The sequence below is a fragment of the Sturnus vulgaris genome, unplaced genomic scaffold, assembly GCF_052056855.1.
Source record: "Sturnus vulgaris isolate bStuVul1 unplaced genomic scaffold, bStuVul1.hap1 Scaffold_304, whole genome shotgun sequence".
NCBI lineage: Eukaryota > Metazoa > Chordata > Aves > Passeriformes > Sturnidae > Sturnus > Sturnus vulgaris.
The window spans coordinates 302834-320249 of NW_028276378.1; the positions used below are offsets into that span (position 1 = coordinate 302834).

At 49.0% G+C, this 17416-nt stretch overlaps 1 protein-coding gene across 1 annotated transcript; it reads left to right on the top strand.

Annotated features, from left to right (window-relative positions):
• The first annotated feature begins 12622 nt into the window (after positions 1–12622).
• On the top strand, positions 12623–15705 carry LOC148217753 (nucleolar pre-ribosomal-associated protein 1-like). The gene is made up of 4 exons (XM_088158500.1): positions 12623–12970; positions 13609–13747; positions 14453–14646; positions 14875–15705. Exons 1-3 carry the CDS (start codon positions 12755–12757, stop codon positions 14584–14586), a joined length of 489 nt encoding a protein of 162 aa, XP_088014626.1. The 5' UTR covers positions 12623–12754; the 3' UTR covers positions 14587–14646; positions 14875–15705.
• The last annotated feature ends 1711 nt before the right edge of the window (positions 15706–17416 follow it).

Here is a 17416-nt window from a genome sequence, read left to right on the forward strand (position 1 = left end):
AATGGGGAAAAACATCAGTGAGAAATGGGGAAAAAATCTTTGATAAATTGGGGCAAAAATAATTGAGAAATGGGGAAAAAAAATCAGTGAGAAATGGGGAAAATTTGGGAAAAATCCACGAAAATTGCGGGAAAAAATGCTTGAAAAATTGGGGAAAAAAATCCGAGAGAAAATCCCCGGGAATCCCCGGGAAAATCCCCCCGGAATCCCCGAGAAAATCCCCCAGGAATCCCCCAGAAAATCTCCCCGAAATCCCCGGGATCATCTCCCCGGAATCCCCGAGAAAATCCCTCGGAATTCCCCGGGAAAATCCCCCCGGAATCCCCGAGAAAATCCCCCGGAATCCCCGGGAAAATCCCCCAGGAAAATCCCCGGGATAATCACCCCGGAATCCCCTGGAAAATCCCCTAGGAATCCCCGAGAAAATCCCCCCGGAATTCGCCGGGAAAATCCCCCCGGAATCCCCGAGAAAATCCCCCCAGATTCCCCGGAAAATCCCCCCGGAATACTCTGCAATATCCCCCCGGAATCCCCGAGAAAATCCCCCGGAATCCCCGGGAAAATCCCCCAGGAAAATCCCCGGGATAATCACCCCGGAATCCCCTGGAAAATCCCCCCGGAATCCCCGAGAAAATCCCCCCGGAATTCGCCGGGAAAATCCCCCCGGAATCCCCGAGAAAATCCCCCGGAATCCCCGGGAAAATCCCCCAGGAAAATCCCCGGGATAATCACCCCGGAATCCCCTGGAAAATCCCCTAGGAATCCCCGAGAAAATCCCCCCGGAATTCCTCGGGAAAATCGTCCCGGAATCCACGAGAAAATCCGCCCGGAATCCCCGGGAAAATCCTCCAGAAATCCCCGAGAAAATCCCCCGGAGTCCCCGGGAAAATCAACCCGGAGTCCGATGGAAAATCCCCCCAGAATCCACGCGAAAATCCCCCGGAATTCCCCTAGAAAATCCCCCCGGACTGCCCGAGAAATTTCCGCCGGAATCCCCGGGAAAATCCCCCCGGAATCCACGCGAAAATCCCCCAGAAATCCCTGTGAAAGCCCCCCCGGAATCCCCAAGAAAATCTCCCCGGAATCCCCGAGAAAATTCGCCCGTAATACTCGGGAAAATATGCCCGGAATCCCCTGGAAAAACCCCCCGGAATCCCCTGGATAATCCCCCCGGAATCCCCAGGAAAATGCCCCGGGAATACGCGAGAAAATCTCCCCGGAATCCCCTGGAAAATCCCCCCTGAATCCCCGAGAAAATCCCCCCGGAATCCCCTGAAAATCCCTCGGAATTCCCCGAGAAAATCCTCCCGGAATCCACGAGAATATCCGCCCGGAATCCCCGGGAAAATCCTCCAGAAATCCCCGAGAAAATCCCCCGGAGTTCCCCTGGAAAATCCCCCCGGACTCCCCGAGAAATTCCTCCCGGAATCCCCGGGAAAATCCCCCCGGAATCCGCGAGAAAATCCCCCCGGAATCCAGGCGAAAATCCCCCAGAAATCCCCGTGAAAGCCCCCCCGGAATCCCCCAGAAAATCTCCCCGGAATCCCCGAGAAAATTCGCCCGTAATACTCGGGAAAATATGCCCGGAATCCCCTGGAAAATCCCCCCGGAATCCCCTGGAAAATCCCCCCGGAATCCCCGACAAAATCCCCCCGGAATCCCCGGAAAATGCCCCCCGAATCCCCGGGATACTCACCCCGAGATCCCCGGGAAAATCCCCTGGAATTACCAGGGAAAATCCCCCCGCAATCCCAGGGAAAATCCCCCCAGAATCCCCGCGAAAATCGGCCCCGAATCCCCTGGAAAATTCCCCCGGAATCCCCGGAAAATCCCCCCGGAATCCCCGGGAAAATCCCCCCGGAATCCCCGAGAAAATCCCCCCGGAATCCCCGAGAAAATCCCCCCGGAATTCCCCGGGAAAATCCCCCGGGAATCCCCGAGAAAATCCCCCCGGAATTCCTCGGGAAAATCGTCCCGGAATCCACGAGAAAATCCCCTGGAATCCCCGACAAAATCCTCCCGGAATACTCGGGAAAATCCCCCCGGAATCCCCGGGGAAATCCCCACGGAATCCCCGAGAAAACCCCCCCGAAATACTCGGGAAAATCCCCCCGGAATCCCCGAGAATATCCCCCCGGAATCCCCGGGAAAATCCCCATGAATTCCCCGGGAAAATAATCTCGGAATCCCCGAGAAAATCTCCCCGGAATCACCGAGATAATGGCCCCGGAATACCCGAGAACATCCCCCGGAATTGCCCGAGAAAATCATCCCGTAATCCCCGAGGAAATCCCCCCGGAACACTCGGGAAAATCCCCCCGGAATTCCTCGTCAAATCACCCCGGATACCCCGGGAAAATCCCTCCGGACTCCCCGAAAAATTCCCCCCGGAATACTCGGGAAAATCCCCCCGGAATCCCCGAGAAAATCCACCCGGAATCCCCTGGAAAATCCACCGGGAATTCCCCGGGAAATTCCTCGCTGAAACCCCTGGAAAATCCCCCCGGAATCCCGGAGAAAATCCCCCCGGAATTCCCCGGGAATATCCCCTCGGAATCCCCGGGAAAATCCCCCCGGACTCCCCGAAAAAATCCCCCCGGAATACTCGGGAAAATCCCCCCGGAATACTCCTGAAAATCCTCCCGGAATTCCCGAGAAAATCCCCCGGAATTCCCTGAGAAAATCGCCCCGGAATCCCAGTGAAAATCCCCCCGGAATCCCCGGGAAAATCCCCCCGGAATCCCCGGGAAAATCCCCCGGGAATCCCCTGGAAAATCCCCCAGGTATCCCCGATAAAATCCCCCTGGAATCCCCTGGATAATCCCCATGGAATCCCTTGGAAAATCCCCCCGGAATCCCGGAGAAAATCCCCCCGGAATTCCCCGGGAATATCCCCTCGGAATCCCCGGGAAAATCCCCCCGGACTCCCCGAAAAAATCCCCCCGGAATACTCCTGAAAATCCTCCCGGAATTCCCGAGAAAATCCCCCGGAATTCCCTGAGAAAATCGCCCCGGAATCCCCGTGAAAATCCCCCCGGAATCCCCGGGAAAATCCCCCAGGAATCCCCTGGAAAATCCCCCAGGTATCCCCGATAAAATCCCCCTGGAATCCCCTGGATAATCCCCATGGAATCCCTTGGAAAATCCCCCAGGAATCCCCGAGAAAATATGCCCGGAATCCCCTGGAAAATCCCCCTGGAATCGCGGGGGAAATCCCCCCGGATTTCCCGGGAAAAATCCCCCCGGAATCCCCGATAAAATCTCCCCGGAATCCCTGAGAAAATATGCCCAGAATCCCCGATAAAATCCCCCCGGAATCCCCGGGAATATCCCCCAGGAATCCCCGATAAAATCCCCCCGGAATCCCCCAGAAAATCCCCCCGGAATCCCCGAGAAAATCCCCCCGGAATCCCCGGAAAATCCCCGCGGAATTCCGGTCCATTTCTGTAGGAGAATAGTTTGTAAGGATAGTGCAGAAGGCACTAGTTGCCAACGAGTTACAGCTGTACTGATTAGCAAGGAGTGGAAACAGCCTTGCCTGCCCAGTGAGGCTGGTTGTTATAAAAGCGTGGGTCAGCTGGCTGCCAGTTTCACTAAGCACAGCTCCAGCTGGAGGTGCAGAGCCTGCTGCAGTGTGGGCTGGAGCCTGCTGGCTGTGCTGCGAGGAGGAAGGGACACGTGGCCGTGCAAGGGATGGACAAGGTGAGAGGATGCTGTGTGTGGGACAGACAGGCTCAGGTGGCTGGGGAAGGGACAGGCTGGGGTTTAGCCAGTCGTACAGAGGAGAGGAGGAGTCGGGGCTGTGTGGAGCTGCCTGTGAGAAAAGGAGTCAGAGTTGCCTCAAAGAAATCTGTGGAGAGAAGGCATGAAAAGTGTGTAATGAAAGACTAATGTTGGTGCCTGTCATGTCTGTCTTGATATAATTGCTACACGTTTTCTCGGAATGCTTGAATTTAGACATAAAATGAAAACTTTATTGTAAGAAAGGAATGCATTTCTCACCAAAGTGGTGTAGGGTGGGGGATCACAACTCACAGATGGCCTGGAAGCGGAACGGCCACAGGGGTTACTGTAACTGGGCCTCCAGTACCAAAGCCCCAGTGGGTTTAAAGGCTAGAGCTGGGCTGGGATTAGCACGGGCTATGCAGCTGGGCTCGTGCACAGGTCTGTCAGCACTCCTACCCGAGGACAGTCCCTCACCTAGGGAGAGGTTCTAGGCCTGGAGATGAGGCTGAGTTTGGGAAGGGTGATGAGGACATGGTTAGGGAGGGATGTAAATGCATATCAAAAGACTTAATTTTGAGGGGTGGCAAGCATTAGCTATAAACCAGTAAGTATTTACAGCTAAAGGCTGGAGGTGGGGGCTGTCTGAGGAGGACAGGACTGTTTAAGGCTGAAGTTGGAAGAGAAACCTTGGTGAAGCTTTTGCGTTAGAAACGGCCTCACCTGCCAAATCAGATTTTTGTCTTCAGGATTGCATGAGTGAGGATGCCACAGCCAAGGAAAAGGTTCAGGTTTGGGAGGCAAAGGCGAGTTAGGCAGGGCTGCAGGGCTGGGGCTTGGCTGTTTCCATACTGCTCAGGGCAGCAAAGGGTAGCTGGCTCACTGGGCCTTGGATCTAGAACTCTTTCTGGAACAAGGTGGAGAGCTGAGGTTCATGCAAGGGGCCAGGAATTCTTTGTCTGACTGGAAAATGCCAGAGGGGCAGTGTGTGACTCGGATAGGATGATATGTTCGTCTGGCGAGAGTCACAAAAGAATATTTTGGTTTACTGATAACTGGGCAGCTCAGAAGTTACTACTTGACTTAGTTGCTGCTCCCATCTGTTGCACACATAAACAGAGCAAAGCAGACGAATTCTCTCGGAGCCTGAGGTCTTTGACTGGCCCTCCAAAAATGCTGCCCGCTAAAAAACAGACGTGGGGGAGGAAAGTTGTCAGATACAATAGAGCAAGAAAAGGCCACGGGCTTCAAAGTGCCCTCCAGCAGACCATGGAAGTGACGTGTCTGGAAGTGAAACCAGCAGTCTGCTTCCCCAGCCTCCTGGAAGCCTCTAACAGCTACACAGGCAGTGAGGGGAGAGAACAATTCAACCTAAAAATAATTTTCAGTAGCGTTCTGCACTGCTGTTAAAAATACTGCAACCAGGGAATGTGGTGTGGTGATAACTATTAGGCCTGTAAGTCTGGTAACTGGGGCTTTTAGCTCAAACATCTCGGTATGGCTACTTTGAGCCTTGTAAAAGCTGCGTTAAGTCCAATTTCTTGGGTAGTTCTACTAGCTCTAGCCTTGCTTTTCATCCCCTCAGTAACAAAGCAACTCCCTCTCGAGAATGTTATTTACTTTCCATATGATGTGCCTACCAATTTCTGGAATTGCAAATGTCTTTGGATACATGCGTAAATTTAAGTTTCAAGAAAGCTGTCAAGCTAAAACAAAGGCTTGCCATAATGCAGAAGAAAATGTTTTATGGAAGAACTGAGAGGTCCCTACCTGGGCATAGAATTTGCTATACTAAGGTGTGTTCCAAACGGATCTGCCATCTAAACAAGCAGAAAAATAGTTGGAATGTAGTGAGTTCAATTTAACTATTGCTAGAAATAGGAATTATTAGCAGAGCTTGGAGCATGATATCACTAGCAGCAGTAAGACGCTTTTAGCTTGCTTCTCATAAATTACTTGTCAAAAGCATTTGTACCTAGTGTGTAGCAATTAATATTTCCCCATTTTCTTCCCCCCCGCCCCCCAGTCTCAGGTACTCCTTTTATTTTACCCTTTTCTGTCTTGTAACATCACCTTCCTTTATTTTATTCTATCTTCTGTTCTCAGAACATCGCAGCATCCTCTGTCAACGTGAAAGCATTTGTTCATCCTGTCTTGGAATGGCTGTCAATGTTGCCCTCTTCTGGATCACTTTTTTTTTTTTTTTTTTTTTTTTTTTAACAATATGTTGCTAAATGTCAGGAAAATTAATCCACAAACACCAGCGGTTTATGTCCAAAAAGGAAACAGAGGAGTCCTTTTTGCTTTATTCGAACAAAGGGAGAGGCCATGGGACATTCCCCTGGGATCTCTCAAATTTTTGGAGGACGCAGCCTCCTTTTTATCCTATTTTCCCGGCCGCATTTCCCTCTCTCTTTTCCCATTGGCTGAGGTACTTGAGAGGCACAGACTTCCCGGAACGCCTGATACCTGAAATTCCCCTCTAATGTATAACCCTCCCTTTTAATTTTTAATTCTTATAGAATTCATAGTTTCCCCCCGTTGCTTCTTTCATCTTTCGATATCCAATTTCATTTATCAGCAGCCCTGCAGTTTGTTTGTAAAGGCAAATATCTCTTTCCATTCATCAATCAGTGGAATCCATCCCATTGTTTCTTTTATCTCTCAGTGCTAGCCTTATCTACAGGCTGATCCACAGCTCATTTGTAAAGACAAATTCAACATTCCTCTCAGCTAATAAATGAGAAGTTAGCTGAAAAAAGTAAAAACTGGATTTTTTTTCTGGTGTGTGTCGGACAATACAGTGGAGAGAATTTGCGGGAGGATGATCGAGGATATCCTATTATAATATCGTTCTCGGACATTTTACTATTTTAGATCATCAGTTGTATTCTGAAAGAAATCTATTTTAATGATATGTGTACGTTTGCACGAAGTTATAGTTAAATATAGCTTGCGGCTGGGCTCTTTAATGACTAGGGGTATTTTTGGTTTTAATTCAATATTTTATGCTTGTGGTGTGTAGTGTGCTGATTTATTTTTTAATGTTATTTACTACGTGCGCTTTTGTTTTTGAGTGAAGGTAACTTTCTGGATGGCTTTGTATTTGAGGCAGAATGAATTGAAGTAGGTTTTTAAAACTGATTTTTCATATGTACGATGGGGAGTTTAGTAGGGGCAGCTCTGATGGTGGGGGCTTGGTTGTTAATTTTATCAGACGGCTTTTGTTAGATACAGCTTTTAATTCTGGAAAGTTTTTTTTTCTAATGTCGTGCTTTGAAGGTGGTTTTCGAGGATGTATGGTATAGCTTTATTTTGTTTGTAGATGGTGTATGCTAAGGGCTATGGTCTATTTATCTAATGCCATGTTTTTTCATTCAGGTGTTGATAAGGGAGTTCTTGAATGGCGTTTTGTGTTGTTTTTGTTTTTGGTGGGGCGTTGTTTTTAAAGGATACCTTGATAAGGTTTGCCGATGGCGTTCTAGCCTGTAGCATAAGGCATAGGGTAGTTTTTGAATTATTTTGTGGTGGCTTTGATTCTTGCCAGTATGTAGTGTTTGTTTGAGGTAATGCTGTGTAGCTAATTTCTGTTTTCTTATTAATATTAGAATTGGAGTGTTGTAGTATATGGGCTGTTATTATATCCTAGGGGTTCTATTTATTTGGTTTGATTGTTTTCTAGTTATGGATAATTTTTCTCAGAAAACCATTTTCAGAATTTCAGGCGTGACACAAAAGAACACTCAGATTGCTGGAAGGGAAACGTGTGCCCAGATTGTCTCAAAGCAGTGCTGCTGTCGGTTCTCGTTCAGTTGTGTCTTCTGAAAATGAGACTGTTGTATTCATTGCGCTGTGCTAAACACTTGTCATTCTCCCAATGCCAGGAAACAGATGAAGCTTGAAGAAAGAGGAAGGAATTTGGAAGCGTACAAACAAGCTTAGAAGAGGTTCAGAGATCAGGGTGCTCACTGGCAGCAGGGGCTGGGGTTAGGGCTGAGCAGGAGCAAAGCCGGAGCACATCAACCTCACCTCGTGTTTTCTCGGGGGCTTTATGGCCCTGGCAAGAGAGAGATGTTCACTGATGAGTCCCAGGCCGAGCCGTGAGCACAGCCTGTTGTGTTGGAGCTGGGGGTTTTTTTTGAGACGTTCAGCAGCCACACTCTCTAGTCAAGAGTCCTGAGGTTTGTTGCTGCTCCACTTTCATCCTCATATCCAGCTTCCAGCCCTTTTCTTCTCTCTGTCCAGTGTGTCTTTTGTGTTCCTTTCTTGTCCTGTGTGCTCCCCATCCCATTCCCGTTCCCTACGGAGGGGGAGGGTGTGGAGACTGGGGGCTCCGACGTGGTTTGGGGCACCCCAAGGTCCCTGGGAAAGGGAGCCGGGCTGCGCTGGAGGAGCAGGTGAGTCGGGCATGGGGGGGGGGGGGGGGGGTCATGCTGGGTGCCAGAACATTGAGAGGGAGGGGTGGGTGTAGAATGCATGAAAAACAGAACCATAAAAAATAGCTAAATATAGTCTAAAAGGAATGTTTAAATGCTTTTTATTTGGGTAGAGGCACGGTTTTTATAGGTAATATAAAAATAGAATATAAAGAATAGAAATAGATTGGTATACGTGTAAAATATAATGAAATATAAGTAGCAAATATCTATGAAAAATCTAGTGTATAACAGAAATAATGCAAATATAAGAATATGTATAAATATAAAATAGAGCTATGAGAATGGTAATAAGAATGGGGTAAAACATCAGTGAGAAATGGAAAAAAACCACATGAAAAATGGTGGGAAAATCAGTGAGAAATGGAGAAAAATCAGTGAAAAATGGGGGGGGAATCTTTGAAAAATGGGGAAAAAAATCAGTGAGAAATGGGGGAAAAAAATCCATGAAAAATGGGGGAATAAATCAGTGAGAAACGGGGAAAAGTGGGGGAAAAAATAATTGAGAAATGGGGAAAAAAATCAGTGATATATGGGGAGAAAATCAGTGATTAATGGGCGGAAAAATGCATGAAAAATGGAAGGAAAAATTCAGAGAGAAATGGGGGCAAATATCAGTGATAAATGGGGAAAAAAATCAGTGATTAATGGGGGGAAAAATGCATGGAAAATGGGGGGAAAATTCAGAGAGAAATGGGGGCAAAAATCAGTGAGCAATGGGGGGGAAAATCGGGAAATATCCATGGAAAAATGGGGGGAAAAAATCAGTGAGAAATGGGGGAAAAAATCAGTGAGAAATGGGGGAAACATCATGGTGAAATGGGGAAAAAAATCTTTGATAAATTGGGGAAACAAATCATTGAGAAATGTGGGAAAAAAATCAGTGAGAAATGGGGAAAATATGGGAAAAAATCCACGAAAATTGCGGGGAAAAATGCATGAAAAATTGGGGAAAAATCAGTAAGAAATGGGGGAAAAAATCCATGAAAAATGGCGGGAAAAATCAGATCGGCGATCGATAGCTAATGCGTGCCTATGGATTAGATCGGCGATCGATTGATCGTGCCTGCCGATCGATTATATCGGCGATCGATTGCTAATGCCTGCCGATCGATTAGATCGGCGATCGATTGATCGCGCCTGCCGATCGATTAGATCGGCGATCGATTGCTAATGCCTGCCGATCGATTAGATCGGCGATCGATTGATCGCGCCTGCCGATCGATTAGATCGGCGATCGATTGCTAATGCCTGCCGATCGATTAGATCGGCGATCGATTGATCGCGCCTGCCGATCGATTCGATCGGCGATCGATTGCTAATGCCTGCCGATCGATTAGATCGGCGATCGATTGATCGCGCCTGCCGATCGATTCGATCGGCGATCGATTGCTAATGCCTGCCGATCGATTCGATCGGCGATCGATTGATCGCGCCTGCCGATCGATTCGATCGGCGATCGATTGCTAATGCCTGCCGATCGATTCGATCGGCGATCGATTGATCGCGCCTGCCGATCGATTAGATCGGCGATCGATTGCTCATGCCTGCCGATCGATTCGATCGGCGATCGATTAGATCGGCGATCGATTGCTAATGCCTGCCGATCGATTAGATCGGCGATCGATTGCTAATGCCTGCCGATCGATTAGATCGGCGGTCGATTGCCAATGCCTGCCGATCGATTGCTAATGCACACTATTTGCACACTCCTTGCACACCCTTTGCACTCGTACAGATGCAGGAGGTTTCTCAGTTCTGGTCGGGGTTTTTTGGGGCGTTCATTCAGGGGGATTTCCTCAAGGATTGGGACACTCCTTGATTCCATCCCTTGCCTGTCTCCCAAGCGCCACCCTGTGGGCAGAGCGCGGTACTGCGCGCCTGCCTCTCCCAAGATGGCGGCTCGGGTGTCGCTCCCCGACCTTCTAACTCTGGCTGCAAAAGGAGGGTGGCACAGCAAGGAGCCCGCTCGCTCTAGTGGGATGCCTGCGCACGACGCCGACACCGATCCCACGGGTGCGATTTTCGGCGGCGTTTCCAATCGTGCGGACATCTCCTTCAGCCCGCTTCGGCCCGGGGAAGAGGGGCGGGGCCGCCAGCGATGGTCCCGGCGCAGCCCGGGCAGGCTCGGGGCGGAGCCGGGGCTTGGCGAGGCGGGGCACGGAGGTCCCGGGGACGGGACCGGGCGGGGCCGGGGCGGTGCTTTAGGGGCGGTCCCCAGTGGTCCCAGGCGGCACCGGGGGCGGGGCCGGGTGATCCCGGAGCGGTACCGAGCTGTGCTGGGGACGGTGCTGCAGGGGCGGTGCCGGGCCCGCCTCAGGGTGATTGAATGCCCAGAAATCGCCTCCTCTGCCCCGTGCTCACACTGAGCTGCGGGCTGCAGCGTGCTGTCGGAGCTCCGCACACAGCACGGATTTGGGCTTCCCCTCCTCTCAAACCCTCTCCCCCTTCTTCCTCCTCCTCATCTTCCTCTTTTTCCTCTCCCTCCGCCTCGCCCCCCTCCCCGGGCCCCTGACTCCCCCCGGGATCCCCTCCTCCGGAGGCGGCCCTTCCGAACCGACCCCCCCTCCAAGCCCCGGAGCCCGAGACCATTAAGGTAAGCTTTGGAATTGAAATATCAGGATATTCACTCTATCCCACTGGCCTGAAATTTCAGGATTGTACGATTTTTTCTTGAAGCAGTTACCTTTGCTGCAGGATTGTGTGGTCACCAGTCTCCTTTCCTGTGACTCTTGTTGAAATTTGCTGTCAGATAACCGGCTAGTAACGAAATATTTGACAGAAATCAATGCTGTGAACGGACTTCACTGCAGCAGTTGATGAAAGAGCAAAGAAAATGTCTGTCGTGTTTACGCACCCCCCCGAGGCTGAATGAATTCTGATACTGTAATAAATCAGTGCAGTTGGTGCCTGCAAAGGTCTTGACATTGATCAAGAAGATATTGCTTTGGATTTTTACTTTTTATCAGCGTTTCTTTAATCTGTACTTCAGCACTCTAGCCTTTCATAAGTCTTCTCCGGTTTCCTCTGGCCCTGCAGAGTAGTCCTCTCTGTTATTGTCTGATCCCAGCTTTGATGCAAGGAGTACTTTTTGTCTTGAAAATTAGCATCCCCCTCTGCATATTTAAATTAGTTATTTGACTTTTGAGAAAAAGCTGGTCAGCTCGAAGTCCACCAGACACCAGAGGCTGCTGTTTTTAGCACCTTATTCAAAGAGGACATCCTTTAGTTACCTAAGGAGGGGTAGAGATTTACCCTTAGGAATAAGGAATAAATGCAACCAGACTGTCCTGCCAAGAAAAAAATCCAGTTACAGTGACTGAATTAGGGTTTAGTGGCCCTTGATCCTTGCAAGGGATTAAAGGCAGGTTCACTTGGTCTCCCAACAATGAATGTCTCAACCGAAAGCTGCTCAAAATGTGCCGTTTTTCTGATGGTTTTGGATTCTTTTGCCAGGTGGGAACATGGACTGCTTGACTTGTTCCTGTGTCCACTTTCCACTTCAGTCCTTTGCATTTTCTCTGAAGGGAAAGCAGGAACAGGGAAGTTGGGGCAGTTCCGTCAGCAGAAAGGCTGCTAAGAATAGATGGTAAGGACTTACTTTTCTGCACAGTGCCATGTAACTGAAGGCTCGTTTTTGGATTTCACATTCTGTTCCTGCCCGGTTTTGTGAGAGCTGCAGGTGCATTTCTGTTTCCAGACCCTGCCAAAAATAGTAGCTTATATTATAATGAATCCTTTTTCCTTCGTGTTTTCTTGCTTTAAATGAATTCCCCTGTCAGACTGATGTGAGCAGCAGTTGTTTTTAGATCTGCTGGTGTTGTACACGGAGTAACTGTAGAACAAATGAGTTGTGATGGCTTCCTTGTATTTGATGTGTGGAGAGGAGCAAAGGCACAGATTCATCCTGTGTAATTGCAGTCGTCCAACGTAGGTGCCAGGGTTGGCAAGCTGGGCAAGGTTTCCTCTCTTGCTGGGCCTTAGGGGGAGGGAGTTGAACCCTGGTGTCACTCGGATTCCTTCCTCTTCTCCCTCCTCCTTTCTTGCTTGTAGAGCTGGAGCTCGGGGTCACCGAGTTTGGGTGCTCGCAGTCAGGGCCTGAATTTGGAGAGCAGGAAAGCGGGGGGAAGTTTCTAGGCACGTCAAAGCCTGTCTCTAGGGTGTGGGACTTGTTGGTCTTCCTCACCACCCCCAGCAACTTGCACTTCTCTCTGGACCTTGCTGTGGTCACAGCCCACTGCTCATTTATGTGACTGTTCATCCCTCTGCCTGATTGCTTTAAGTACAAGTAGCCTGATTCAGGTTTAATTTAGCAATGATTTTCCTCTGTTTCATCGGTAGTTTTCTAAAACTCCCCTACAGGCTATTTTGAAGGTGCTTTTTTCTTTTTTTTTTAACTGCCTGTGATGATAGAAAGCTGTACGGCCCTCTGAAAGCAGTATAACCTGCTTTCCAAAAATTACAGAAGTAGGATTTTTATTGTCCACTATGCAGCTGAAGTCCCCCTAGTGAGCCTCTTGAACTGAGGGTGAGGAGAGCGGCAGATACGACTCCTCATCAACCTGCTCTTCTTTTCGTTCCTAAAAGAAGGAAGCATGAAGGTAACTATAGAAAAAGATCTGCATCCCTCGGGGTTTTGTATTTTAGGTGTTTTGAGGTTTATTTACACACCTCCTCCTTTGTTTCCTGGACAGGTTTTACGTGACAGTGGAGCGTTTGAGGACACGTGGAAGGAGCTTTCAATTTGGCTGGAGCACTTGGATAATACAAAAGAAGACCAGAAGGAAGCAGTGATTCAGTTTTTGGAAAAGGTAACGGTGTTCAAATCAGCTGGATAAAAAAATGCAAAGAATAGTGTTAGTGGAAACTGGAGGTCTTGTTGCTATTGTTGAGAAACCTGTCAAAGACCAGCGAATGAATTCTGAGAAAAGCCTTGTTTGGGATTCTTTATACGGAGGTGGCATCCTTCTTGTGTTCAGTGGGAGGGCAGCCAAATGATTTGTAGGAAAATGAAATCCAAAAAGATCAGCTGTTATTACAGCATTGTCGGTGTAAGGGTAGAGTGGTGTAGGTGTGGGTAGCTTTGATCTCCTCTTTAGGTGCCGACATTATCAGAGCTCAGTAGATGGTGGTCCTTGACAAGGAAAGGTGACACTTGCTGTTTACTCTTCAGGATGTTGAATGCCCAGTGCTTTGCCTCCACTGTGGTCTGCCCAGGTACTCGGTGTGTGGTCGCAATCTAGGTGCCAAGTTGTGGTGGGTTTTTGTTTTTCCATCAGTGTGGCCTGTAGAGCAGGAACTGTAGACAGAATCCTGCAGAAGTGCTATGGAAGTTGTCCTCATAAAAGCTGCCCAGCTTTCAGCACGTGGTCGTTCTCAGTACCGTGTGGTTCCCCTGCACTTGCCAGCCAGCAGGTGCACTTACCTTTCTCCCCACCTTTGCTGACAGATCCTGCTGAAGCTGGTGGCCAACCCCTGTCCCTACACTGACAAGGCAGCAGACCTGGTTCAGGCAGCCAGCACGCTCCAGGTGGCTCTGTTTAAACAGGACTCTGATAACATCAGCATCCCCGTCTCTCACATTGATGGTATGTGGTAACCTGTCAACATCCCAACTCCATGACTTGGGGATACACTTTCTAGCCCTAATCAGCAAACTGGGGATGGATAACTCTGGCAATCCTGTTAAGTAAGGGCCCTCCAGGATTCAGCTCTCCACGTGTTCTTGGTATCAGAAGTCGAAGTGGAATTGCCAAGTTGCCGCTTTACCTCTGAAAGTAATTTCTGCCGTGGCTGTGCCACTTGAACGGTATTTGAAATCTCTCTTCATGCTCTTGCAGCAGCGTTTTTGAACTCAAATGGAAATCTAGCCCTTCTGCCTGGGACTGTTGACAGAGTCATGGAATCCCAGAGTGGTTTGGCCGGCAAGGCTCCTTAAATCTCATCCAGTTCCAGCCCTGCCATGAACAGGGACACCTTTCAGTAGCCCGGGCTGCTCCAAGCCCCAGTGTCCAGCCTGGCTTTGGACACATCCAGGGATCCAGGAGCAGCCACAGCTGCTCCGTGCTGGACAGCAGCATTGAAAGGCAGAGTGAAGGTTCAGCTGTAATTTAGGGGTTGCACTTAACGTTGTATTGTGTGACAAATGTGGCTTTCATACTTTTTTTTTTTTTTTTTTTTTTTATTAAAAAGAATTAAAAAGATGCCTTGTATTCCTGGAGTGTTGCATTCTACCTCTGTTGTTTTTCCTGTTAGTCTGGATTCTTGCTTTGATGTTTTTCTTCACTTATTAGATGTCCTGGATATGGTGGATGTCCTGATTGAGGACAGTGATGGCTTTGATGAAGAAGTTGGGTTCTCTTTAAATGAAGACGTGATCATTTCCCTTCAGTGCTGTTGTCCCTGCTGCATTAGAAGCCAGGAATGAACAAGTCCACGTGGGCCTGGATGCTGATCCCTCTTGCTGGTCCATGACAGCATGTGACAGGTGAGATTTCCAGGTGTCTGATTTAGCAGGAAACTGGTTTGTTCCTTCTTGTGAGGAGGCTCATTGGCTTTGCACGGGCAAAGCCACTCCACGTTTTCCATCTAGGAACAGAGCTGGGGAGCTGTTTTAAAACAGAGTCCCAGAGGTAAACAGCTTGGCTCGGTATTTCTGTGTGGAAATAGAAGAATATCTGTGTCTTCTGATTTTTCTCTCGTCTTTCTTCCACAGGTGTTTTTGTATTCCTGACTTGGGTTTCCATCGGGGACACGTGGCTTGGAGCTCAGGAGCCGGATCTGTTCCTTGCCCACGGCAGATTGGTCTGCACTAGTGCAGGTGAGGAATTACAGGACGGCTTGGGAACTCGGAAACAAGGAGAAGCAAGTCTTATGTGTCTTTGCAAAAAGTTTTGGCTACCACAGGGCATTAATTCAGGGAGTTAAGACTTCATCTTTAACGTTCTGTGCTCTGCCAGCATCACTGCGAGCCCTGAAAGCCTCCTGAGCTGTTCTCATACAGACCTATCTTGTTTGGTCAAAAAAAAATCTTAGTTTAGTTTCGTCCAAGAAATGTTACTACTCTGTGCGAGCTCATGGGGAAGCTTTTATTCGGCATCTCTCAGTGGGACATTGAAAGTCCAACTTCCCATTTCTTGCACAGTCTGAGAGGCAGTATTACTTTCTATCATTTTTATCACAGGCATTTTAAACTTTTTGAGGAACCGGCAGGACTGTTTGTGTGGAGGCGTGCGGTTCACAGCCATCCTCTGTCCAACGTAGGATGGGAAAAAAAGGCTGGAGAGCTTCCTACAAGGGGCTGTAAGTGCAAATGACCAGGAGCCCGGGGTTTAGTCATGATGATTTAGTATTTCTTAAAAGACTCTGATTGATTTCATGATGCCAAAACCAGTATGGATAGAAGACTGAAGTCAGGAATCACGATGGTCTCCTTGGGTTTAAAAAGCTTTAATGGTGTTTCAAGACATTTGTATGAGACCTGGTTTGTTTTTTCTTACCCTTTTATTCAATCAAAAAAAAAAAAAAAAAAAGCCTTGATCCATCACTGCTGCTGTGATGTGTGACAAATGCCTGTCCTCCCTCCACGTGGAACAGGTGAGAGGTGGAACTGAAGCCCAAAGAGTTTTCTGCCCACTGATAACATGTGAGTCATATTGGGAATTCTCTGCAGAATGGCAACAGTTGTTCTTGAATGTGGCCATGAGGGGAGTGGAACATGGCAGCCCGGGTCTGAGAAGGTGCAGTGCCAGAAGGAGAAGCTTTGAAATGTTAAATCAGGATTGATTCAGGTGACTCGCGACCGCGTGCTGTGCCCAGGTCCCTGGTAGAAATACTGTGCAGGGAAAAGCCAGAGCTGCCTGTGCTATGAGCTGAATTTTTTATTGGGGGGGGGGGGGGGGTGTGAAATAAGAATGAGGTGCAAATGAGGGAATTGCTTGTGTGTGTGAATATTCTTGTCCTAAAGGAGCGCTGCCCGGTGCTCCTCCCTTGCTGTGCCCCTCTCCTGGTGAGCCTCTGTCCTGCTGGCCGTGCCTCTCTGTCTCCGTGCCTGTGCTGCTCCTTGCCCGTCTTTGCCCGCCCCGCACGGGCTGTGCTCGCTTCCTCTCTGGCTCCTGGGTTCCCTCTTTGTCATGGTACCCCTCAGTCCTTGCTGTGTGTTTGGCACTCTCTGTCTTTTCTCCGTCCTTCTCTGTGCCTCTGTGGTGCTCCCTGTGCCGTTGTTTCCCGTGGGATCCTTGTGTCCCGGTCACTGTCTGTCCTAGGGTGATGTTATGGTGTTTCTATCTCCAATCATGTGTCCTGATTATGTTTGGTATTATGTCCTGTGCTTCCAGGACTGACTCTGAGAGTGAAGCTTTGTTTTGTCTTGTTATCAGCCGGCTCACCTCCCCCATGGTCTATGTTTAGGAGAGGTTTTAGCTCGGTTTGCTTGCTTGCCTGCTTGCTTGCTTGCCTGCTTGCTCGCTTCTGCCTCTTTTTCTTTCCTTCGCTTTGCCCTTGCTTTTTTCTTATTAGTTAGTTCAGCTAGGCAGTCCAACTTTTTCCCTGGACTGTTTTCTCTTCCACCCCGTCCCCTCCCTCTCCTGGATACCATCTGAACCTGTTCCGGACGGGGACCTGGGAAACCCCAAGAAACACCGGGAGTCTACACTCTGTCACCTGCAGCAGCCATTCCCAAGCGCCAGAGACTGATAACTGGGCGACCACTCGCCAGAGAGACTGAACTCGTCATCTCTTCAGAACGGTGAAAGAGTTTTTTGTCAGCTGGTGTTGTCTTTTTTCCCTGTGCTGGGGAGTGTCTTGCTTGTTAAATAAAGAGGTTTTTTTCTCCCACTCTTCTCCGAGGAAAGTCTTCCCGAACCCGGTGGGGTGGGGGGGAGGAGTCGTGGGGTTTGCTGTCTGGGGGCTCCTTCTGGAGGTTTTCCCCCAAATTTGCCCAAAACCAGGACACTGTCCCTGTTCATTTTTAATCCCTCCCTCTTGTGCTGCCCATCCAGCATGCCAGGGGTTTCTTTTCGTTTTTTGGTTATTTTTCGTTTTCATTTTTCTTCTTCTTTTTTTTTTTTAGGGGGGGTTCCATTTCATCGTGCACCTTGATGTTGATTTTCTTCCCTTGTCTTCTCTGCTGCCCCTCCTCCTTTCTGCCCCTTGTCCCCTGTGTCTGCAGGGCTGGGGAGGAACTTCAGCCCTTGTGGGGGTTGCCCTCCCTTTTCTGGTGTCAGCAGTCACTTTCTGTGGGATGGACACATGGGAGG